The sequence below is a fragment of the Megalobrama amblycephala genome, linkage group LG5, assembly GCF_018812025.1.
Source record: "Megalobrama amblycephala isolate DHTTF-2021 linkage group LG5, ASM1881202v1, whole genome shotgun sequence".
NCBI classification, from domain to species: domain Eukaryota; kingdom Metazoa; phylum Chordata; class Actinopteri; order Cypriniformes; family Xenocyprididae; genus Megalobrama; species Megalobrama amblycephala.
The window spans coordinates 4607322-4634732 of NC_063048.1; the positions used below are offsets into that span (position 1 = coordinate 4607322).

At 39.7% G+C, this 27411-nt stretch overlaps 1 protein-coding gene across 1 annotated transcript; it reads left to right on the top strand.

Annotated features, from left to right (window-relative positions):
• Positions 1-1945: 1945 nt before the first annotated feature.
• LOC125269397 (ribonuclease inhibitor-like) lies at positions 1946-27411 on the top strand. The gene is made up of 5 exons (XM_048192351.1): positions 1946-2035; positions 10192-10394; positions 23491-23664; positions 25561-25734; positions 27279-27411. Exons 1-5 carry the CDS (start codon positions 1946-1948, stop codon positions 27283-27285), a joined length of 648 nt encoding a protein of 215 aa, XP_048048308.1. The 3' UTR covers positions 27286-27411.

Here is a 27411-nt window from a genome sequence, read left to right on the forward strand (position 1 = left end):
TGCCTGACACTGTTCTTCAGAGAGTTTTACGAATGGATGGAGAGGAGATCCAGCATGAGTTCATTTACGAAGATGAGGCTGGGTTCAACCTGACGAGAACACGAAGGAGGGGAAGAAACATCATTGGCCACAGGGCAATAGTCAATGTCCCAGGGCAACGTGGGGGTAATATAACACTCTGTGCAGCCATTACACAGAATGGGGTCCTCCACCGCCATGCCCATATGGGCCCTTACAACACAGCCTCATACTTACATTCTTGGACCAATTGCAAGAATGTAAGTATTGTCCCAGACAACAATACATTGTTGTCTGGGACAATGTGTCTTTCCACCGCTCTGCTCTGGTTCAGAACTGGTTTCAGCAACATCCACATTTCACCGTCCTATATCTTCCACCATACTCTCCATTCCTCAACCCTATAGAAGAGTTTTTCTCGGCATGGCGGTGGAAGGTATATGATCTCCGTCTCCAGGCTGAGGTACCCCTCATCCAAGCCATGGAGGAGGCCTGTGACCAGATGGAGGTAGCAGCAATGCAAGGATGGATTCGTCATTCAAGACGTTTCTTTCCAAGGTGTCTTGCTAATGACAACATTGCCTGCGATGTTGATGAAATTCTCTGGCCAGATCCAGCTAGGCGAAGAGACAATGTCTAGTTTTTTTTTGTTTGTTTTTTTACAGTAAACTTACAGTACAATACATAAAGTGACATTTTGTTACAGTATTATGAATCTCCATGTCAACATTTTGGGCGTGTTGACAAATAAATGAGTTTCTTCAGTCTGCAACATTGGTCTTGTGTAGTGTTTGGTGAATTTACATTATATTTGTACTTTGTTGATGGTAGCCTACTCTAATCACAGGGAAGTAGAAGTGCTAAAAGTGTTTTAGGTTTATCACAGCAGAGTGTAACTCGTGCAAACAGAGTATGTGAATGTGAAACGTGTGTGTTTCATATGGTAACAAAGTGTGGTTTTTAAACAGAAGTGTATAGTTTTTACAAGAGTGTTTAATTATGCAAAGGATCTGTAGTTTTTGCTAATTGTGTGTAGTGTTTTGAAAACACGGGCCCTGTTTTGAAAATCATGCTTAAGCAATCCAAAAAAACTGTAACACCAACCAATCATGGCTTTAGAATAGGCCTATAATTAGGCCAAAGGTCAAGTTATGGGTTTTGAACAACATTTCTGTTGTATACTTGCTTCCATATTCATCATTTCTAAACCCTATTGAGGATTTTTTTTTCTCCACATGGTGCTGGAAAGTCCATGATCATTGCCCTATGTCAAAATAACACTTCTCCAGGCAATGGAGGAGGCATGTGGAGACACCGACCCTGCTTCCATTACACAGGCGTAATGGTTTTATACTGTACAAACTGTATATTATATCCCCCTACACTAACCCTACCACTAGACCTACCCATGACAGAAAACATTCTGCTATTTTAGATGTTCATAAAACCTAATTCTGTATGATTTATGAATAAGCTTGTTTCATAATGGAGACTTTACAGTTTTTGCCTATTGCTTGAACACTATAGACGCATGCTTAGACCAAAGTTACAAAACTTTTGTTACTATACTTTAAACACAGTGTAACCTTACCTTAAACAAAAGCGCTGCTTTGCACTTCATTTGCAATTCTACAACACACTTGCTTCTGCACACTACACACTATTTCATTCATAAGACACTTCGTTCATAAATGAAATCTCATGGGCATCATTGGGAAAACACATCTATTAAAAATACAAAACACATTGAGTGACTGAAAACACTTAGATACACACCTAAAACACTTACTTACAAAACTGATCACCAATCAGCCAACCACAAATAGGCCTCAGTTGAGCCACTTTGAGAACTTTGTAAGCATGGAGGCAGGGAGAGCAAGAGGTAGAGGCAGAGGAAGAGGAAGACAAAGAGAGAGAGGAGTAGGACATGGTCGAAGAGGCACAGAACAGTATTTCAGATGATATTAGAGCAACGTTGGTGGATCATGTGGCCAGACCCAAACAGACGGCAGGATCTGTAATCCCGTCCAAGCACAACTGGCCTGTTTTTCTGTATTTACAGTAGTGTATTTTGTTTTATTTTTGTATTATTTTTGTGTTACTGCATTTACTGTATACTGTACTGTGAAGTAGTACTGTGATGTGCAGTATTGAGTTGATGTCATTTGTAACCTTTCAGTACTTTCATTTTTGGTTGTTGTGAAAACCTTTGTTGGAAAAAAGAACAAAAACTGTAAGTGTTGCATTGAGCTTCACAGAATGCTAACTGATGAACTGAATAAAAACAGTGAAAATTAAACACTTCAGAGTTTTATATAAAGTAGACTAATGTGTTTCTGCTGATCTGAAAGTGTATTCATATGATGCAAGTGTGTATCATTTTGTCATCAGAGTGACATTTTGACAAACGATTGTTAGGTTTTGATAGCAGAGTTTCATTTCTACATAGATGTGAATGGTTTATTTCCTAGTGTTGTGTCTTGTGTGCTTGTGTTTAAAGTTTTGACACAATGAGCCGAAGTTTTGCAAAAAGTGTTCAAGCAATAGGCAAAAACTGTAAAAGTGTCCCAACAAAGTCAAAATGCACTGCTATTACTTTACCTGTGGGGACATTTGGTCCTCTACCAGGACACACATATGCACCATTGCTTTTAAATATTCACCTTTTTCAAAATTATGCTAGTTTGTTTGGTTGCTATTTTTTTTTGGGGGGGAGGGGTCCAAATACATATGGTTGATGCATTTATTTTCTTTTGTACTGTGCAACACTGTATTCACAACCACAAATGCTTGCAGTAAAAAAAAAAAAAAATTTCAATCTTGCTTTCATGCTTACCATGAATTTTTCAACATCTTTCTGCCAATTACTTTCAATCTTGTACAGAAATGTACACAGCAGCTTATGAAAGAAGAGCTTTAGGTTTTTAATAACTGTGTGTATATGATATATCCAAAAATAGAATATTATGGCAAATGTGTTTGCAAAGTAAGACAAATGTTTGCTTTTGAGATGTGTTTGTGATATTTTGAATGCAGTGCTTCATTTTGCAAGAGATGTGAGGCATTTTGCATTTTGTGTGTGCAATTCTTGGATTTGTGTGTAGTTTTGAAAAAAAGAGACAAAGTTTTGAAAACGTGTGTAAGCAGTTGGAAAAAAACTAAGTTAACCATTACGCTTTCTTCAATGGTAAGAGAAACAGACCCTCTTATCTCCCTATAATATACAATCTCTGACACGACATCAAAAAATGGAGAACAGCATCCAGAGCATGTAGTTACAGAAGAAAAGTATATTGTAACACAGTAAACTAATTTTGCAATTGTAAAAACAGTAATCATAACTAAGTAAGGTGAATATATAGTATATTGTATGTACTGCAAGTACAGTATTATATTGAATATTATATAGTATTGGATGTCTGTATATTCAGAACTTGCATACTGTAAAAATACATCAGTCTAAATGTAAAAGCCTAAAAGGTCGAAGAAAACTCTAAATAAAAAGCATGTTAAAGTAAAAAATAAATAAAAATGCAAAACCAAAGTAAGTGAGAGATTCATTCTGCTTCAGCATCACATCTTCATGTTGGGTCTGGCCTAGAGTGACCACCTGACTATTGATCTGCTGCAGGACAGTAGATGTGATTTTGCGGGACAATGAGGGACACGTGCGAGACAGATTTACAATTACTACGCTCTGTAAATATGGATTTACATTTGTTGGCAAACTTGGCATATGCGCCAATGAATGTTTCTGGCGGTGGGTGTCCACTTATTATTGCGCTTCTGGCAACATTAAATCCTGGAGAGAAGACAATTCTAGATTCAGGAGGACAAAGTTTGAGCACATGTAATATCTGAGCGAGAGCGCGCGCCTGTGAGCTGAGAGATTCCCGCTCGCGCATTTGATGTGCTCGTGTTACAATAATGCGCTCAACATTTTTCATTATAATAACACCAGAGAACCCGCATTAACCCTTTGAGGAGTACGATCTTTACGATCTTGTATGATTTTTTTTTTACAGTCTATTGCTGTTTCTCAATTCCAAGAATGCAGAGAACGGACTTGTGTTCTCGTGGAGTCCAGTCTTGCCAGGCGACCTTGAAAGAACGAACTCGGAAGGACACGAGGACACAGAACGCATCATTTGAGAATTGAGATGTGCTGCGATCTTGTTGCTCAACTGACCGTCCCAGCATATTATAAGTGGCTAATGCACAATAAATACAACATATCATCACAAACAAATGTCATAACCTGTTAAAAGCTTTCTTTCATATTATTTTAGACATTGTTTTCATATAATTTTATATATTTTTATTTCACCGCGTGTATTTATGAAAATGAGTAGCCTTTGTGTTACATGCTTTGTCAATGTTAAGATTATTTTTTATATTCCAATAAAAATACTGCAGGCATTCTTCAGGTTATCACTTTATTAAAATAAAGCAAAACAAACGGTTTACTTTCAGGAGCCGTCACGTATTTGCGAGCTTGTAGCGGGAATCTCAGTGAGTACGAGAACTTTAAAGCTTGCAGGTTTCCGTATGTCGACCGCCCGCAGCGTCTTCTGGGATTTTTAACAGTTCGATTCTCTCAAGTTCGCATTAGTACTGGAACGAACTTCGACTGTTGATGATGATGTAGAGCAAGAACACAAGGATGTAAGATCGCTGAAGAACGCATATTGAGAAACAGCCGATGGTACGATCACACCGGTGTAATTAGAAGGTTCAGCGCATCACGTGATCAACTGTCAAATTCAAATGTGCGTGCGCGCTTTGGCTGGCGCTAACCAGAGACAGGCGTGTGCAGCGCTTTATATCACAAATATGCAGTGTTTTCAACCATATAATGTGTTTTTTAGGTTTCGGTCATTTAAATACACTTGAGTACAAACAAAACAATACATGTAGAGTTATTAAAATACACAATGATGTCTATAGAAGCGGCAATAATAATCCTTTATAATTAGATGACACGTTTTATTCATATCAGATACACAATGTGTAATAGCTTTAAAGTTTACTCTGTTCTTCCCCAGTTCAGCGGCTCAATTACTTTCATGTATTTCGGGAGAAGTGGGTGAATTCATGTGTTGTAAATCCAGCAGATCCGATTCTCTGTGCGGCACAAACTAACATGGCGGCGCCCATCGCGAGTAGCTCAACTAACACGATCGTTATAAAGGTGCTTACAGTTTTTTACGATTGCTTACACACTAAAATTAAACTTTTCCCACAATTAGCAAAACCTTACACTCAAGGAGCAAAACACAAAGCTAGATCTGCACAACTATAAGCACATTCTCAGCCTCACACTTTTTGCAAAACACTACACACATTGTTTTGCACAACACTAAACACACTTCTCTACATTAGACACAGAAATCTAACATAATGTCACTTCTTTTCCATTTCAAGACACTGCTTTCCAAAATACCACACCTATAAACCAATTGATCAAACACAGCCGTCAGGTGTGAAGACACTTGGGTGCTTAACTGTAAACTCAACAATCAGGTGCTATAGTACTATAAAAAGGCAAAATGTGAGTTTATGAGTCTTCAACAAAATGAAAGGCAATGTTGCAGTAAGAGGGAGAGGGAGAAACATAATTTTGAATCATTTTGAATGTCCCGGGCCAACGCTGTGGTAACATCCCAATGTATGTTGCAATCACACAGAATGAGGTCCTCCACCAGCATGCCAACTTAGGCTCTTACAACACAGCCCACATATTCACATTTTAGACAGACTGCACAAAATCGTCACAGCAGAAGACCAAATGGATTCAGAGCAGATGAGATACATTGCCATATGGACAATGTAAATTTCCACCTATCTGCCCTGGTCAAAAAACTGGTTTCATTAGCATCCACAATTTTCACTCCAATACATCCCACCATACGGTCCCTTCCTTAAACCCATTGAAGAGTTTTTTGTTTGTTTGTTGTTTTTTTTGGCATGGAAGGTTTACAATCTCCAGCCCTGTGTCAGGATGTGCCTCATTCAAGCCATGGAGAAGGCCTGACCGAACTGATGCAGGATCTGTGCAAGGATGGATTCGCCTTTCAAGAAGATTCTTCCCTCGCTGTCTTGCGTGAAAGGACATCGCCTGAGATGTGGATGAAGCGCTATGGCCAGATCCAGCTAGGCCAAGAGATGATGCTTTGGTGTTTTGTCTCCACAAATATTTTTGTTTGTGTAATATATTATATTTAGAATATGTTCTAATTTTCAGTGCAAAATATAACCTTTGGAAAGGCATTGATGTATTGAATGGTTTTACAATGTGGTGAGAAATAAATATTTTCATCAATGTGCAGTACTGATCTTGTGTTTTTATATATATATATATATATATATATATATACTGTATATATTCATGTACTTTACTCTAACAATATCTCTGAAAAAATCAAACCCAGACTATATAATTAGAAAAGTATAAAAGTTACAAGAGTTTAAGATTGAGCACAGCAGTGTGTAAATGAATCAAACAGAATCAGAATGTATGAACCATGTGTGTTCCTTACGGTGTCAAAGTTGGGTTTTGTTAAATTAATGTAAAGTTTTGAATGAAGTGTTTCATTTTGCAAATGATCTGAAGTGTTGTGCTACTTTGGTGTAGGGTTGTGTTAATTGTGTGTAGTGTTTTGACAAACCGGGCCCTGTTTTCAAAATTGTGCTTAAGCAATCGTAAAAAACTGTAACTATAGCATGAAATATGTGATATTGCGATTGTCAAATATGTGCAAGTGGATGTTTTGCTGTTTACAGTTTTTTACGATTGTTTAAGCACAATTTTGAAAACAGGGCACGGTTTGTCAAAACACTACACACAATTAACACAACCCTACACCAAAGTAGCACAACACTTCAGATCATTTGCAAAATGAAACACTTCATTCAAAACTTTACATTAATTTAACAAAACCCAACTTTGACACTGTATGGAACACACATGGTTCATACATTCTGATTCTGTTTGATTCATTTACACACTGCTGTGCTCAATCTTAAACACTTGTAACTTTTATACTTTTCTAATTATATAGTCTGGGTTTAATTTTTTCAGAGATATTGTTAGAGTAAAGTACATGAATATATATATATATATATATATATATATATATATATATATAAATATATATATAAAAACAAAAGATCAGTACTGCACATTGATGAAAATATTTATTTCTCACCACATTGTAAAACCATTCAATACATCAATGCCTTTCCAAAGGTTATATTTTGCACTGAAAATTAGAACATATTCTAAATATAATATATTACACGAACAAAAATATTTGTGGAGACAAAACACCAAAGCATCATCTCTTGGCCTAGCCGGATCTGGCCATAGCGCTTCATCCACATCTCAGGCGATGTCCTTTCACGCAAGACAGCGAGGGAAGAATCTTCTTGAAAGGTGAATCCATCCTTGCACAGATCCTGCATCAGTTCAGTCAGGCCTTCTCCGTGGCTTGAATGAGGGATATCCTGACACAGGGCTGGAGATTGTAAACCTTCAATGCCAAAAAAAACAACAAACAAACAAACAAAAAACTCCTCAATGGGTTTAAGGAAGGGACCGTATGGTGTGATGTATTGGAGTGAAAATTGTGGATGCTAATGAAACCAGTTTTTTGACCAGGGCAGATAGGTGGAAATTTACATTGTCCCATATGACAATGTGTCTCATCTGCTCTGCATCCATTTGGTCTTCTGCTGTGACGATTTTGTGCAGTCTGTCTAAAATGTGAATATGTGGCCATGTTGTAAGAGCCTAAGTTGGCATGCTGGTGGAGGATAACATTCTGTGTGATTGCAACATACATTGGGATGTTACCACCGCGTTGGCCCGGGACATTCAAAATGATTCAAAATTATGTTTCTCCCTCTCCCTCTTACTGCAACATTGCCTTTCATTTTGTTGAAGACTCATAAACTCACATTTTGCCTTTTTATAGTACTATAGCACCTGATTGTTGAGTTTACAGTTAAGCACCCAAGTGTCTTCACACCTGACGGCTGTGTTTGATCAGTTGGTTTAAAGGTGTGGTATTTTGGAAAGCAGTGTCTTGAAATGGCAAAGAAGTGACATTATGTTAGATTTCTGTGTCTAATGTAGAGAAGTGTGTGTAGTGTTGTGCAAAACAATGTGTGTAGTGTTTTGCAAAAAGTGTGAGGCTGAGAATGTGCTTATAGTTGTGCAGATCTAGCTTTGTGTTTTGCTCCTTGAGAGTAAGGTTTTGCTAATTGTGGGAAAAGTTTAATTTTAGTGTGTAAGCAATCGTAAAAAACTGTAAGCAAACAAGTGTTTGCACACCTGATGACTGTGTTGAACCAATTGGTTGGACGGTGCGGTAATTTGACAGTCAGTGCTTTGGTATTGCAAGGAAGTGACTTCATGATAGATTTTTGTGTGTAGTGTATGTTAAGTGTGTTTAGTGTTTTGCAAATCACTGTGTGTAGAGTTTTGCAACAAGTGTGAGGTTGACAATGTGCTTATAGTTGTGCAAATATGGGCTGATGTTTTGCTTCTTGAGTGTAAGGTTTTGCTAATAGTGTACTACTTTTAATTTTAGTGTGTAAGCAATCGTAAAAAACTGTAAGTAAAGCAATAAGTGTTTGTGCATGTGAGGAGTTAGTGTGAGGCACTGATGAATTAGTGTGGCATTTTGATTGGTTGAGTTTGAAAAAGGAAATCAAGATACTTCCTGTTAGATTCTCTTACATAGAGAATTGTGTGTTGTGTTTTGCAAAAAGTGTTTTATGAAATTGAAAAATGAGTCAAAGGCCAAGAATTAGTGTGTGGTTTTGCAGATTTGGTGTGTGGTTCTGCTGTTTGAGTGTCAAGTTTCAAAAATCGTGTGACATGAAAAGATTTTGTGTGTAAGCCGTTTGAAAAAGCTGTAATCACGTGCGGCTCCTCTCAGCCTATCGTGTAATGGCAGTAACATCAGTCACAATATTCCCTAGTCTGCCTTCTCTTAAAATACATTTTTATCAAGCTAAAATCTACATATAGTTCCCATTGAAAGTATTGTTTAGTGTAAAACATGCTGGAGATTAGCAAACTGCTGTTGATTAATTAAATGATTAGCTATTTCCCCGCAAAAGCTGTTTAATCAGCACAGTGAAGCCTCTCATCCATTGACTTCCATTCAAAAAACAGCCTCTGGTTTCCTTCCATTCGTACCGCCGGGGGCGGAGCGTTAGCATTAGCTGTTACGCTTTTGGCTAAAGGTTGCAGTGGCTTTGGTAGTGTCTAATGAATGATCTGTAGTGTTTATATATCACCTAATGTGTGTACGATCTGAAAGCTTTGTTTGATTTTGCCATAAGAGTCAGAGGTTTTGTGAAATTGGTTGGAAGATTTGTGTTTGTGTTTAATGTTTTGAGAAAATAAGTGATGGTTTCAAGAAATGTGTTTTAACAACTGTGAAATCTGCTATTTCTCAATATTTCAGTGATCTGCTAATTAAAAATGCTTATCACTTGTTTCTGTATTTGTTTTATATATTTTTTTCAATACTTTTGAGCTGCTGTTGTTGCAGAAGTAGAGGTTTATACTATATTTAAAGAGTGAAACATTCGGTCTTCATTTCTGTGATGCTGTGTTTAAGCATTTGTAAATAAGATCAGAAAGATCCATGATTTTGGTATGGGGTAAACTTGTATGAATAGAAAATTTAAACCTTTTAGAAACGTGTTAATTGACTGCATTTTGTGTGAAAACGACATGAATTGTGTTAATGGTAAGGTCTCAACAGACGGATGTTGTGCTAAATCTGTTTAGAGATTTGAAAATGTGATACAGATTGAATAAAAGTATGTTAGAAATTGAAAAAAAACTGTAAACACAAACTCTCACAGTCAGGACTTTGATACATGAAGAACATGAATTCATTCATCCTTAATGACCGTCACATCCATCTTTTTTCTGTGATCATCTTTCTATATTATTTAACGTGATAATTTGTTAACATAATTTGTTATATCAGTTTTTATATTAGCTTTCCCTCTCACTCACACACACACACACACACACACACACACACACACACACACACACACACACAAACATAGTAAAACTCAAATCAAACATGGGGATTTGTGCTTTTGTTTTTTGTTTCTTTTTAATAATGAAGTCTCTGTTGAGAGAGTGAAGAGTGTGTCATTGTTCTCTACAGGTTGTGGGATTGTGGTGTCACAGATGAAGGTTGTGCTGCTCTGGCTTCAGCTCTGAGATCAAACCCCTCACACCTGAGAAAACTGGATCTGTCTTTGAATAAACTAGGAGACTCAGGAGTGAAGATGATTTCTGCTGTACTGGAGAATCCTCACTCTAAACTGGAGGATCTGTGGTAAGATCATCTCTATCATAAAGACTTGAAGTGAATAAGGATTAATATGTAGATAGTTTATGCAAAATATCCTCTGGCGTAAACCCCATCCGGCGGTTCAGTGACAGATTCCTGCTTGAACCATCAGATCCTGTCGGCAGTAGAAGGAAGGAGTGAGGAGTCTTCCTGAAAAAAAGAAAATTTAGATCTAAATGTTTGGTGTAAATCAATTTATCTTGTAATGCTTGAGCAAACAGACCAACCTTTCAAAAGTGTGATCATTGCCTCAAAATGTGTATCTGCAGCTGAAAAGAGGGAAGTTTTGTGTGGTTCACCTGTATAATTTTTACATGAATAATGTGACCAAAATAAATCACGAATAACAAAATATTTCGATATCTATAGAAATCTTGAAAAAAAATGCTATCAGTCAAATTGATCTTTAATTAATTAATTTATTTATTGAAGAATCACACCATTGCATTCAAAAGGGAACAATTACACCGGTAACACTTTATTTTACAGCATCATTGTTACATATGTTACATGTATTTACTGTAGTAATAACTAGAAATTATGCATAATTATGTGCAATTAACCCTAAACCAAACTCTCATCCTAACCCTAACCCTATAGTAAGTACATGTAGTTGTCATTACTCAGTACTTAAATGTATAATTACACTGTAATACTGACACCTTAAAATAAAGTGTAACCATTACACTTAATGGCAACCAGTGTGAAATAACTTCCTTCTGTCAGTACTGTAAAAACTGTACTTAAATACAAGTACTGTTACATTGCTGAATACTCAATTACAAGTAAAATTACTGGTGTCAAAAAGTACTGAAGTAAAAGTACAAAGTACTCTTCTCAAAAACTCCTCAGAGTACTAGTTACTGGTTACTTTTTAGCTGGCGATATTTAATGAATTACTGTACTAATATATATTCAATCAAATCATAGATTTGTGTAGAAAATAGTAAAGTTTTACCTTTTTGAATTAGTGATCATGATACTGGAGTTTCTAACTTCAATGCGATACCTTGAAAAATATCAATATTCAGTATCATTTTCAATACCATGAGGAAAACCGCAACATACTGTATACTGCCATATAGATATTTTAATATCTCAATTTGTGTCCATCCATTTTGTCAAGGCCATCATTATTTTCAAGCTTCAAAAAGCACAAGACTCGTTGTAACAGTAATCCATTTGAATGGAGCGTTTAATTCAAGTCTTCTGAAGAGACACGTCCACTTTATATGATGAACAGATTTTAATTTAGGCTTTTGTTTACTTATTTAAACATTGATTAATTATCATATAATCTCACTGAAACATTTATTCACTCTGTGTATTTGTCTTTACAATAGAGTAACTTTGTTGCAATAGTTTACATGCAGCGCAAGAAAGATTGATTTCAAACTTGATTTCAAACTGAATTCAATTTACAAAAAAGACAAGTAAACATTAAATAAAAACAAATGAACTCAATTCAGTTGAGGAAAATGGCAACACTTTTTTTATATGCAGTGTGTCTTAAGAGAATATAATATGTTGTTTATTTAAATAAATCGAACATCAGAGGGGTTTGAAAAGCCACCTTTGATTTTTCAAACTAATTTCTGGTGCATTTTAGTTTCAGCCAATAAGATTTCCTGTAGCATTTTCATCGGTCAGGAGGTCTATTCTGATTGGTTGATAACTTTTGACAACGTTTAATCCAGAAGGAAAGAGAATTAAAGGGATAGTTCACCCCAAAATGAAGATCTGCTGTTGATCTACTCACCCTCAGACCATCAGAGATGAAGGTGACTGTTTTCTTCAGTAGAAAACAGTAAAGAAGATCTTTAGCTGAAACCGTGGTCCTTGATCAGATACTGGCGCTGGATTATTTATTTGTGTCATTATCATATGTGTATTATTCATCATTTTAAATATTATGGTTATCACCAATACCAGTATATTGTGACACACCTAATTAACATGATGATGATACTTCATTTTTAAATATCATGATTATCGTCAATTTAATCAAAACACTGATTAAAGTCAATTAGTAAAATAATTGATATTAATATGAATTATTATTATAACAATAATACGTAAAATGTTGAAGGTGAATTCACAAGTGTGATGCATTAATTATATTGGTTTATTAGTAAATGTCATTTTATTTAACTTTACTTAAATATATTTTATGGAATATCACCGGCAGGGAAGTGACAGAAATTAACTTTATATTAAGAGCCAATATTTGACTCCTTAAAGGTGGTAAAGAGGATGTTTTGTTTTATACATTTTTGCAATATTACTTGAAACTGTGTTTACTAAGTGATAAAAGACTATTTATTAGGTGCACTGAAAGGAATATTATTAATATACATCATCTGTGCACGAGGTAGGGCCTTAAAAACATCAGCCCTCTGGCTTGTCAATCACTGCCATGACGTTCCTTGTGAGAGACGCGAGGCTGCGCGCTCTAGTAACTTTCCACACTCCACAGGTGCCGCATGCAATGTTTTTGTCAGGAGACAGGAGTAACAACTGATTATGAGGTGAGTCCGACATAATGAATCCACTAAGTGTTTTAGCTAGTCGTAAAATGTGTATCATTTCAAACGCTCATTTCAAAAACTCAGTCGACGAAAACATCCTCTGTACCACCTTTAAACTGATTTTCAGGGACATTTTTAAACATTTTCAAACCAAAAGGGATTTTTAACCATGTTAATGTATATGTAATCTTAAAGGTGAATGCATTTACACTGCAATTAACAGCATTAAACATGTTGAGATTATTTTTTTTAAATATAGAATTTTGAATATAGAAAAAAATTAGATGGGGGAAAAATTATATATTATACTTTTAATTGACCCTTCGCCGGGAGTTTGATGACAAGCAGTCTAACCAATCAGAACGCCGAATCTGCCATTTTGTCCCACAAAGCAGTCAGGAGTTAGAAGATTAACCTCGGTGGACTTAAACTTGAAAAATGGTGTGTACTGACGTCTTTCTGCATTTGAAACAACATTCCTTCTCATGTTCATTCATGTTTATTTGATGCTATAAATGAACTAGTAGATGATCGGTTTACGAGACTCTTGAGCTGAGGAGCTCAAGAAAAAAAAAAAGTTTTTTATTGTTTTAATTTTTTTTTAAAAACTACACATTTTGAAAGCTGGGACTTTGTTTAATATTATAAGTAACCTGCCGTCTTGTCTGTCGACGTGTTGTCAGTGTCCTCTTTGCTCCGCGATGTAGTTTTCACTGTGTGGCGTGACAGCGCCACGGCTTGTCAGACAAAGCAACAGTAACTGAAATTATGAAATTAAAACAGCCAGTAGGTGGCAGTAAATCACTGTCTTAATGAATGAGTCATAGAAGCATTCACTCAACTGATTCATTCAAAATGACCGATTCATTCTGGAATGAAGCAAGTGACTGAATCACTGAATCACTGAACCGATTCGTTCAAAACTCTGGATTCATTCAATAATGAAACACCACTGTGTGTTGGTGCTGCAGAGACACATGCCTCTTTTGCTGTGGCTTGTTTGAGATATTGTCGTTGTGAGAAATAGAGCAAAAACATTTAACTTTTAGTTCACTGAACTATTGTATAAAATTAATATCACATTAGCAGCCGTGCTAATATTCTGGAAATATTGCTTAAATATCACATGTTAAATATAAAAAGCTCATACTAGGGCCATTTTGGGGCCACTACATTTTGAATTTTGGGTGCATTTTATTAATTCTGGTGTCATTTGTAATAATGTCTGACCCTGCTTTATACAGGAACATCAATAAATCACTGATATATCATTAACAGTTTTGTGTTATTGGTATATAAATAACAGTTTTCCCTCTGTATTTAGCACTCTCACCCGCTTTATGTTTTTCTGTGCTTGTGCAGCGTCACGTGATTGAGCAAACTCTGATCTTCTGTAGCTTATTTTGATAAAAATCAATTTAATTACTTTAGTTGTTATAAAGTCATTTTCAAGTCATTGGATCTCAAGTCAAAGTCATTTTCTTCATTTAGTCAAGCAAGTGTAAAGTCCTTAACACTCTGAGGTATCGCCGGCGATACCACCACGGTTTTTTTCTTACCAGTGTGAAAGAGACTCAAAATTAGGGTGGCCATACATCCAGATTTTGGTCGGACAGTCCGGATTTTAAGCCCCCTGTCCGGCGTCCGGCACAGCCTCAAACTGGACACTCATTTGTCCTCCTTTTTAGAGTTGCGCTGAATCAGCCTAAAAAACCCGCTCTAGAATCTTTATTAGGACGCAGCAGCATAGCGTCTAATGCCGTAAGATCTCTGGTCAAACAAACGATTGGCTGAAAGCGGTGTCAAATAAATATCTGATATATCATTGGTTAAAAACGTAAACAAGCCTCCACATGCTGGCTACGTCATATCATCACGTTAACATGCCGAAACGTCAGACCTCGTTTAATCCGGAATGGACAAAAGAGCACGAATTTATAGCAAAAAGCAGCAGAGACGCTTTCATGAATTTTGCACACTGTGTCGCTGTGAAGTGGACGTTAGTTGTCAAGGGAAAGCCGCCATTGACTGACATGCCAGCATGGAAAAACATAAAAGTAACTGACTGTTACGGTAGCTGGTGTAAAGACGAGGCAAATACGGATCTCCACAATAACAATGGGTCTTTAATGAACAACGCAAGGAAACACCAGACATACTCAATATAACATTTAGGACAGACAAGGAGTGAAGGGAGTGAGTCCATTATATAGGGAGTGAAGACAATCAGGAACAGGTGCAGGCAATCCGTGATGAGGAGGAGAAGACGAGGGAAGTGAGTGCAGGTGTGGAGACAAGAGGATCATGGGATATGGAGTCCAGGAGACAAGGGATCCGTGACAGTACCTCCCCCTCCCGGTAGGCGGTCCTCGGCCGTAGGAGAAACACCGGGGAGGGGGGTGGGCCCTGGAGACCTCATGCCGGTGCAGGGAGAGGCATGGGTAGGAGTGGAGGTCTCCAGGGCGGGTCCTTGAGCCATGGCGGGTCAGGTGCAGCGGGCAGCCACGGCGGGTCAGGTGCAGCGGGCAGCCACGGCGGGTCAGGAGCAGTGGGCTGCCATGGCGGGTCAGGTGCAGTGGGCTGCCACGGCGATGGACTCTGTAATAAAGTCTATCAACCAGCCAGTATCCTCTGGCGGCTCGTGAAAGGCTGGAGTGGATTGCTCGGCGGCGGCGGCTGGAGCGGATTGCTCGGCGGCGGCGGCGGCGGCTGGAGCGGATTGCTCGGCGGCTGGAGCGGATTGCTCGGCGGCGGCGGCTGGAGCGGATTGTTCGCCGGCGGTGGCAGCTGGCGGCCAGGAGTGGGCAGGACCGTTGAAGCGGTATGTGCAGGGCTTTGGGGTAAGGTGAGCTGGTGATGCCCGATAAGCTGCTGATGGGGCTGGACAAGGACTCTGGTTCTCTGGAACTTTATCCACTTCAAAATTAGAACCATTTAACAGGAGAATCACATTCAGGGAATCGACTAAGGAGAAATTACAGGCTGGTTCGTTATAACGAATAACGTCCCTGTCCAGTCCCATCAGAAAAACAGCATTAAGGCAGGCATCAGTCCAGCTCACCAAATACGAAACCTCCAAAAACTCCTCCACATACCTCTCCAATGGCCTGCCACTCTGCCGCAGATGGCAAAGTCTTTCGTCCGCCCTGAGAGGTTTTAGAGGCTCGGGAAACAGGAGAATACCCATTCCTTCAGTGTGGAAATCCAACGGTTCTGGTCTGTCCTTCTGTTACGGTAGTTGGTGTAAAGACGAGGCAAATACGGATCTCCACAATAACAATGGGTCTTTAATGAACAACGCAAGGAAACACCAGACATACTCAATATAACATTTAGGACAGACAAGGAGTGAAGGGAGTGAGTCCATTATATAGGGAGTGAAGACAATCAGGAACAGGTGCAGGCAATCCGTGATGAGGAGGAGAAGACGAGGGAAGTGAGTGCAGGTGTGGAGACAAGAGGATCATGGGATATGGAGTCCGGGAGACAAGGGATCCGTGACACTGACGAGCTGCAGGTACGTCTTCCCTGAGGTCATTTTTTCGAGAAGCATCATCAGCTCAGGATGACAAAATCTCCGCTGCAGAGCTTTGTAAAGTCTATCATGCAGTCAAGCATCATCAGTCATACAGGAGTGTCGACTGTGGAGTGAAAGTGGACAGAGAGATCTTTAGTGACTCTACAGCTAAGGGGATGACCTGTGGGAAAACAAAAGCTAAGGCTTTGTGTGAGAATGTCCTAGCGCCCTACTCTGTACATATACATTCAGATTACATCAAATTAAACAATCTGCCTTTTTCAGTGGCAACGGACGCATCAAACAGAGGTACGACCAAGTTTTTCCCGATTGTACTGAGATATTTGCACTTTGAGGAAGGTGTGCAACATGCACTGTTAGATTTTTATAGTGACAGCAACGAAACTTCAGAGGCTTTAACAAACCAGCTGCTGGCTAAACTGGAGACGTCTGGTCTTCATGTGAAAAACATGTCTGCATATGCAGCAGACAACGCCAGTGTCTACTATGGAAAACACAACAGTGTTTATCAGAAATTGAAACTGGCTCAGAAGGATGTGCTACCTGCAAATTGTTTAGCCCATATCCTACACAATGCAACAAGATATGCAGCAGGCAGCCTGGATTTTGATGTTGAAAATGCTGTGCTCAAGGTTTACAGCCATTTTAGCATGTCAGCAAGCAGAACAGCACAGTTGAAGGAATTCTGTGAGTTTGTGGAAGTGGAAGAATGCAACCTGCTACGGCATTTCGTCACAAGGTGGTTGTCCTGCTTCCATCTATTGACAGAATACTGAAGTATTGGAAGCCCCTGACCAGCTACTTTCAGAGTGAAGGTGAGGAGCAATGCTCCCAGTTTTTGTGGAAATGTTTTGGAGAGGAAAGCATCGAAGCGTCTGAGACATATTTTCTTTTCCTCAGCCACATTCTTAAAGTCTTCTCAGACACCATTGAAGCACTTGAGGCCAAATCGTTCAGCATAACGTGTGTGTTTAAGGTAACGACTGAACTGAAACAGAAACTTGAGAGAAGGATGACGGACAGGTTCTTTGGCTTTACTGTGAACAGCAGACTCAAGCAGCTACCCCCTTACCTGGGAAATAAATGTGTGGAAGATTTTCTTGGTTTCTATGAAAGAGCCGAGAAATACATAAGTGAAAGATATGACTTCTCTGAGAACAGCTTTCATAGCAAAGTGGCAAAGCTTGACCTCACAACTGCTGTGTCACATGAAGAATACAGTGATGCTGTCCAGGCCTGCAATCTGAAAGACATTGAAGACTGGACTGTATGAGGAATATGCCATGGTGAAAGCTTCCTTCACCTCTCCGGAAATGGAAGGTTGCCACAGTGAGGAGCGATATCTGAAACTGTTTTCCAAAGCAGATGAACCACTTGTGAATCTCAGGAAGATCAGCGGCTATATTTTCTCCATCCCATGCAGCAATGCACACACAGAACGAGTCTTTTCAATGATGACATCTGCATGGAGAAATGAGAGGAATTGTCTGGATGTGGACAGCGTCAAGGCTGAGCTCCAAGTTTGTGTCAATTTCACCTTTCCCTGCACAGATATGTACAAGAAGTTCCTTGGAAACAAAAAACTATTGGATGCAGCCAGGAAAGGGCAGAAGTATTGCAGATAGACAATCAACTATTTGGTGAGTACACTAGTCTTATGTGTTCTGTGTAGTCTTATGTGTGTTCACAAATCTGATGCAGTTAGTTTACTGTGTATTGTATTTAACGAAGCAAATATATATAGGCTATACTCATTTCCTGTAGGAAGCTCTTAAGCCAAATTGATCTCTAATGCAGCATTTTGATTTTATGAATGGGCTATATGAAATATGAATATGTATTGGGTTTAAAACAATACAGATTTTTGAGGGCTGATAACACTATTTTTGCTCTGTTTTTATGTGTACCGCAGGAGATGAAGAAGCCCAGGGGCAATGGGGGCTTGCCTTGGTGGCCATGATGACCCTAGAGGTGCTGTTGTCACCTGAGCTGCTGCAGAGGATTAACTTCTTTGAGAACTGAAATGTGTATTTATTTATTTTTCGCATTCATTATTTGTTTATGTATTTCTGTTATTTCCAGAAGTCCAGAAATGTTATGTTTTCAGGCACTGTGCAAGACTTTTTTGAAACAGACATCACAATGTCTTGAATAAATACAAATACTGTGAACAAACACTTTTTGCCTCTTCTGTTACACACAGTTCTACATCAAATTGTGCGGCAATGAATAGAGTAGGCTTTTTCAGAATCACTGTATCATGATACCATCGATATAATGGACAAAACTGTATTCAATATATATTTTTGGCCTTATTTCAGTGACTTAAGTTTTTTGTTTTTTCAATAACCAAAAACACAAACATGTACATACATGTTCCTCACATATTATTGTAGTCTAGTTTGTGCTGAATACAGTGTAATGACACTTTTGTCATTAATATGTTTATGAACAACTGAAAAAAGCACAAATGTCAGGGCATGTCAAAACTTCTCCAGGGCCCCAAAAATCCTCAGACCCCTGAGGGTTAAAGGGTCAGTTCACCCAAAAATGAAAATGATGTCATTAATTACTCACCCTCATGTCGTTCTACACCTGTAAGACCTTCGTTCATCTTCAGAACACAAATTAAGATATTTTTGATGAAATCCGATGGCTCAGTGAGGCCTCCATTGACAGCAAGTTAATTTACACTTTCAATGCCCAGAAAGGTATAAAGACATATTTAAAACAGTCATGTGACTACAGTGGTTCAGCCTTAATGTTATGAAGCGACGAGAATACTTTGTGCGGCAAAAATAACGACTTTATTCAACAATTTCCTCTCTTTCTTCCTTCTTCTCACGAGAGCAGCATGACACTGTCACGTAACTCATGAAGACGGGATAGATCCAATTGCAGCAATGGTGTTTATTGTGGGCAAATCCAAAAGGCGTAATCCAGGGTACAGGCAAAGGTCATAATCCATAAATAGACAGTCCAAACATGAAACAAGAAACACGAAACACGAAACAAGAAACTACAAACCAAAACGGGAGAACAGGGATCAGACTCGAGGGTGACATCAAACAATGAACCACAAGAACAGACAGAAACAACTCAGACTAAATAGACAGACACTAATGAGAAAATACACAACAGCTGGGTGCAATGATGAGTGGTGATTAGTCCGGGAAGTGTGTATGGGGAATGTAATCCATGAGACAGGTGGAAATGACAGTCCGGGACGGAGTGCCCTCTAATGGCTGAAGGGCACTCTCACAGGTGATCGTGACATTACCCCCCCTCAAAGGAGCGGCTACCAGACGCTCCACCAGACAACAAACAAAAACACAAAAAACTCAGGAGGGAGGTGGACCGGAGGAGGATCAGGGGAGGGATGGTGGGCCAGATCCCGGGTACCTCACTGAACACCAGGGCGGTGCTGGAGGAACTGACCAGGTGGGCACTGGCAGGCTTGGAGTCCTGGCTGATTGCCAGGGTGGCGCTGGAGGAACTGACCAGGCGGGCGCCAGCAGGCCTGGAGTCCTGGCCGATTGCCAGGGTGGCGCTGGAGGAACTAACCAGGCAGGTTCCCGCAGGTCTGGGGTCCAGGCTGAACACCAGGGTGGCACTGGAGGAACTGACCAGGCTGGTTCCAGCGGTTCTGGAGTCCTGGCTGAGTGCCAGGGTGGCGCTGGAGGAACTGACCAGGCGGGCACTGGCAGGTCTGGATTCCTGGCTGAGTGCCAGGGCGGTGCTGGAGGAACAGACCAGGCGGGTCTCAACGGTTCTGGTAGCCTGGGCAGAGGCGGCAGGGCAGAAGGCTTGGACGGCGGCGGCAGGGCAGAAGGCTTGGACGGCGGCGGCAGGGCATAAGGCTTGGACGGCGGCGGCAGGGCATAAGGCTTGGACGGCGGCGGCAGGACTAGCCAAGGGTGCTTCGTGGCCATATCAGGGTGAGCGGGCAGCTCGGTGACGGCCTCCGTGGCCGTATCAGGGAGAGCGGACAGCTCGGTGACGGCCTCCGTGGCCGTATCAGGGAGAGCGGACAGCTCGGTGACGGTTTCCGTGGCCAGCTCTGGCTGCTCAGGAGGCAGGGCAAGGCGCTTAGTTGGCGCCGGCAGGGAAAGGCGCTTAGTTGGCGCCGGCAGGGAAAGGCGCTTAGTTGGCGCCGGCAGGGAAAGGCGCTTAGTTGGCGCCGGCAGGGAAAGGCGCTTCGGTGGCGCCGGCAGGGAAAGGCGCTTGGAGAACCAACGAACAACCTCTAGAGTGGTCTCCAGGCCTTGTAGGACGGAGGAAGCCCTTTTCCTCCTTCTCCTCCGCTTATGAGGGTGAGGCGGTGGCTCACCCAAAATGGACTCACTGGCTGGAGCGGACTTACTGGCTGGAGCGGGCTCTGTAGTGGACTCACTGGCTGGAGCGGGCTCTGTAGTGGACTCACTGGCTGGAGCGGGCTCTGGAGTGGACTCACTGGCTGGAGCGGGCTCTGGAGTGGACTCACTGGCTGGAGCGGGCTCTGGAGTGGACTCACTGGCTGGAGCGGGTTCACTGACTGGAGCGGGCTCTGGAGTGGACTCACTGGCTGGAGCGGACTCACTGACTGGAGCAGGCTCTGGAGCGGACTCACTGACTGAAGCGGGCTCTGGAGCGGACTCACTGACTGAAGCGGGCTCTGGAGCGGACTCACTGGCTGGAGCGGGCTCTGGAGCGGACTCACTGGCTGGAGCGGGCTCTGGAGCGGACTCACTGGCTGGAGCGGGCTCTGGAGCGGACTCACTGGCTGGAGTGGACTCACTGGCTGGAGCAAGCTCTGGAGTGGACTCACTGGCTGGAGCGGGCTCTGGAGTGGACTCACTGGCTGGAGCGGGCTCTGGAGTGGACTCACTGGCTGGAGCGGGCTCTGGAGTGGACTCACTGGCTGGAGCGGGCTCTGGAGTGGACTCACTGGCTGGAGCGGGCTCTGGAGTGGACTCACTGGCTGGAGCGGGCTCTGGAGTGGACTCACTGGCTGGAGCGGGCTCTGGAGTGGACTCACTGGCTGGAGCGGGCTCTGGAGTGGACTCACTGGCTGGAGCGGGCTCTGGAGTGGACTCACTGGCTGGAGCGGGCTCTGGAACGGACTCACTGGCTGGAGCGGGCTCTGGAACGGACTCACTGGCTGGAGCGGGCTCTGGAGTGGACTCACTGGCTGGAGCGGGCTCTGGAGTGGACTCACTGGCTGGAGCGGGCTCTGGAGCGGACTCACTGACCGGAGCGGCCTCCGGGCCCTGACGTCCGAAGGAAACCTTCTTCCTTCTCCTCCTCCTCGCTTTACCGGGTGAAGCTGAGGCTCAGTGCCCACCTCCCCGGTGACTTCAGAGACGGATTCATGGTCAGGAGCATGCACACTGCCTGGTTGACTTGGTGAGGCCCAATCTATCCGGTGGCGAAGATAGGCGGCGAATCTCCAGAAATCCAAGTCCAGTAGCCCCTCCATCTCACACCGAGGTAGAGGATCGTCAATGCAGCCATTAAAGATATCCTTCAGTGCCGCATCGTTGTACCTCAGCCCCACCGCCATCGTCCAAAAGACCTTGGCAAAGCATCCTACCTCTTCTCCCTCCTGGCGTAACGCCATCACTGCCCCAAGCAGAGCCACACGCTCCCTGCATGTGCCTGACAAAATAGTCCTCATGCTGCTGGATCTTAAGTGGTGGTTCATTCTGTCACGTAACTCATGAAGACGGGATAGATCCAATTGCAGCAATGGTGTTTATTGTGGGCAAATCCAAAAGGCGTAATCCAGGGTACAGGCAAAGGTCATAATCCATAAATAGACAGTCCAAACATGAAACAAGAAACACGAAACAAGAAACTACAAACCAAAACGGGAGAACAGGGATCAGACTCGAGGGTGACATCAAACAATGAACCACAAGAACAGACAGAAACAACTCAGACTAAATAGACAGACACTAATGAGAAAATACAAACAGCTGGTGCATGATGAGTGGTGATTAGTCCGGGAAGTTGTATGGGGAATGTAGTCATGAGACAGGTGGAAATGACAGTCGGGACGGAGTGCCCTCTAATGGCTGAAGGGCACTCTCACAGGTATCGTACAGACACATGCGTGTGGTGATGTGAGATACATGTGTCGTCTCCTCGTCTGAATTATCCAAACTTTCCAGCTGTGGCATGACAATATCTCAATCGATGCAGCACACGCTCTCCTGTTCAGTAGGCGTCGCTCAAGTCACTTTAAGCAGTAAAATGACACTCATAAGATGCAGTATTATACTGTGCAGATCTTCAGTCAACAATGTCAAGATATGAGACTTGGGAAACTAAAATATGAAACTTAAGTGGATAAAATGATGTTCATTGTGTGTTATAAATAATCATACTCTTATTTATAACCACAGAGAGTTAAGTATTATTACTGTTGTTATGAATATTCATTAGATGATGCAACATTATACGTTTTTATAAGGCATTATGTGTGCATTATGATGCATTAAGATTACCCTTATGATGCATTATGAATGCAGGCTTCATCTGGTGTTATAATGCATCATACTCTTAAAAGTTATAACCACAAATAGTCAAGTATTATATCATATTGTTACTATTATTATGATTATTTATAAGATGATACAGCATATTATAAGGTTGTTTATAAGGCATTATGCATGTATTATAATGCATTAAGAATATCATTATAATGCATTATAAACACAGGCTTCATAGAAAGTGTTACTGAAAATGTATTTGGGTGATTCTCACATCAGTGTGTTGATAGGAGAGCTACAGATGTCATATCAATTATTCTTATTCACTATTATAAATCTGTAGTAGAATTTGATGTCAGAGTTTCAGTTTCTGAATATTGAGTTCAGCGGCAAAAAGATGATTTCAGAGGAAACTGACTTTATTCATTTTTTCTCATTGTCTCTCTCACCTTATCATCACACTGTTAGTTTGAATGTGATCATGAGAAATTCCTTGTTGATCTGATCTGAGAGAGTGAAGAGTGTGTCATTGTTCTCTACAGGTTGAGTGATTGTGGTGTCACAGATGAAGGTTGTGCTGCTCTGGCTTCAGCTCTGAGATCAAACCCCTCACACCTGAGAGAACTGAGTCTGACTGGGAATAATCTAGGAGACTCGGGAGTGAAGATGTTTTCTGCTGTACTGGAGAATCCTCACTTCAAACTGGAGACACTGTGGTAAGATCATCTCTATCATAAAGACTCGAAGTGAATAAGGATTAATATGTAGATAGTACATAAAAAAATATCCTTTGGCGTAAACCCCATCCGGCGGTTCAGTGACAGATTCCTGCTTGAACCGTCAGATCCTGCCGGCAGTAGAAGGAAGGAGTGAGGAGTCTTCCTGAAAAAAATAAAATTTAGATCTAAATATATTATTATCCTGCAAAAGAAAGTAAATAAACCGAACAAACTACAAACCAGACAACAGACACAGGTTACAGTGAAGAGGGTTTTTTAAATCACAAATGTTTGGTGTAAATCATCTTATCTTGTAATGCTTGAGCAAACAGACCAACCTTTCAAAAGTGTGATCATTGCCTCAAAATGTGTATCTGCAGCTGAAAAGAGGGAAGTTTTGTGTTTCACCTGAACCAGGGCTGTCACCATATCAGATCTTTCACTACATGATTATCATGACCAAAATAATTCACAATTTATAGAAATATTGAATCTATAGAAATATTGAATAATAATAATAATAATAATAATAATAATAATAATAATGCTATCAGACAAACTGATTCCCCAGTCGGGCCAGTGGTTCAAATTTTCACTTGCCCCACAACAAAAAATTAGTAAAGTAAAAGAAAAGAAAATGGGCCTATAAAATAAGCCTAGTTATTGCTTTTGTTGTTTTTCACACATGTAACCTTAATAAATAGGGTTATGACCAAAAGCTACTAGATTAACTCAATTAAATTTTAAATATTGTTAGACAAATAAACAATAAGTAATAAAATAGTAACAAATAATCAAATTATGAGTAATAGCAAAAATAAATACATCAGAACAAACATAGAAATGAAACTGCTTTTCAAGATTTTCATGTAGGTTTAAACAGGAAACTACAGAAATTGTAATCTAATGTACAACTATATAACTAGCCTATAGATAAGGCCAATACTCCACCCAGTGGTCAAAAAACAGAATTACAGACATAATGGCTCTTACATAGTTAATTAATAGTTTATAAACTGTAGTTAATACATTAATAGACTATATGTGAAAAATTAGTTCTTCATTCATTGTTATTGTTTAATTAAATCATATGTAAAGAGTTAGATAATGTTTTGTTAAAAACTTATTAACCATAAAGAGTTTTCACTTTAGATTAGGTCACGGAAAGACTGAAAATATCATTAAGTGCTTTAATACAGCCTTTATTGGACATTAATTACATTAGTATCAAGAGTTCCTTAAAATGTTTACAAATACATTAATCACACACACACACACACACACACACACACACACACACACACACACACACACACACACACACACACGTTTGTTTTTGTGAATTGTGGGGACATGCTATAGGCGTAATGGTTTTTATACTGTACAAACCGTATTTTCTCTCCCCCTACACTACCCCTACCCCTAAACCTACCCATCACAGGAAACTGTGCACACTTTTACTTTCTCACAAAAACTCATTCTGTGTGATTTATAAGCCTTTTGAAAAGTGGGAACATGTCCTCATAAGTCACCTCTTTTTGTAATACTTATGTCATACCCATGTCATTATACACATTTGTGTCCTGATATGTCAATAAACACACACACACACACACACACACACACACACACACACACACATTGGGTTTCAATGTTTTATGGTGACTTAATATAGAAATAATGTTTTTATACTGTTTAAACTGTATTTTCTATCCCCTAAACCAAACTGATGTATTTTATGACAAAATGAGTATTTATTTCATATTGACAGCATTATGATATTTATTTATTTATTTATTTATTAACTGGTTACGTTAAGATTTGTAGATTTGGAGGCTTAATGTGTGTTGATCTGATCTGAGAGAGTGAAGAGTGTGTCATTGTTCTCTACAGGTTGATGGATTGTGGAGTCACAGATGAAGGTTGTGCTGCTCTGGCTTCAGCTCTGAGATCAAACCCCTCACACCTGAGAGGACTGAATCTGTCTGGGAATAATCTAGGAGACTCAGGAGTGAAGCTGCTCTCTGATCTGAAGAATGATCCACATTATAAACTGCAGATACTAAGGTAACAATAGGTTTTTAACAATTTTCATCATCATATTTTCATATAAAGTTTAAATGTCTGTTTTACTCACTAGAAATAAAAGGAAACTGTACCAGGTTCAGTAACAGCACATGTGTGTGAATATTGTGTCTGAGATCATCAGATAATGAGTCTTAAATTCAGCTTCAGTTTCTGTAGGTCTCTGAACTTTAAACTGTTTAAATTGAGTTTAATTCTGCTCATAGTGTTGTGACTGATTGTGAAAATAATATTAATGTTATTTCCAGCTTTTACCCTTTAACTGTCTCTGTGTGTGTGATAATCTGAGGTTTGGGTTTGTAGAAACTCATAATGTAATAACTGCACATAATGTAATAAGTATTATATTATTATTGTAATAAAATGTTCATAATGTAACAATTTTCTCAAAATGTTATGAAATCTTGAGCTCAATGTAATAACTTTTTTTTTTACATTATGAGAAAATTATTACATTATAAACTCACCAAACACATTGTCATATTGTCATAATTGTAACAGCTTTAAAAACATAAAATCACATTATCTGCTTCAGCCAATCACAGCACAGAGTACAAGTTTAGCAAACATTTCTTCATCAGAGGGCATGTTGACCAAACTAAACTGTTTTAACAGAGGTGTGTAGACTCTTTATAACCACTGTACATGACTGTAAGTTATACTGTATTTTTCAACATGTCCTCTGATGAACATTCAGGATTTGTTTCGCTGAAACTTGTATTAAAGTGAAGAAATGTTTGATAAACTTGCACTCTGTGCTGCGATTGGCTGAAGCAGATAACGTGATCTATCTCACACACACACACACACACACACACACACACACATTGATACCGTGAGAGTTTTTTATTCACAGCATTTGTACAGTGTTGGTATTTAACTGTCATTTAACAGTATGTAAACATTATATAGTAATAATAATAATAATATCAGTAATCTGGTGGATTTTGTAGGCAGGTTAAGATTGTATTTAGATTTTAAAATGTACTGTAAGGGAATAACAATGCTTTATGTTTAATACAAATATAATAATAATCATAATACTTGGATGAATATTAAAATATGTTGCAGTTTTCAGGTAGTTTAAGACTGGAATTATTTTTTAAAAAAGAGAATACTATTTTTTTATGTTTTAAAAGTTGTTACAGTTATGACAATATGGTGAGTTTATAATGTAATAAATTTCTCATAATGTAAAAATGATTACATTATGAGCTCAAGATATTATTATGTTTTGATAAAATTATTACATTATGAACAATTTAGTTATTACATTATAAGTTACAACATCTTAAATTTGTAGTGGAGTGTAATGATCATTTCTGCTGGTTCTGGATCAGCTGTCCGTTGTGTGAAAGTGACCTTTCATGACCTCTTGATTTTGTAAAGTGACTTTGAGCATCAGACAGCAGCTTTATTATCATGTGTGAGAATGAATTGATAAAGCTTATCTAGTTTTCTTAGGAAAAGATGTGACAGACGTAATGTTTCATTCTGCACATGTGACTGTTTGTGTTTTATTTTAGCACATGACAGTCTGATCTCCTCATGATCATCTGATGGTGAATAAGGATCCACTACAGAGACTCACAGTCAACAGAATCAACAGACTGAAGATACAGTGACTTCACTGTTATAAATTAAGATTCATTTAGATTT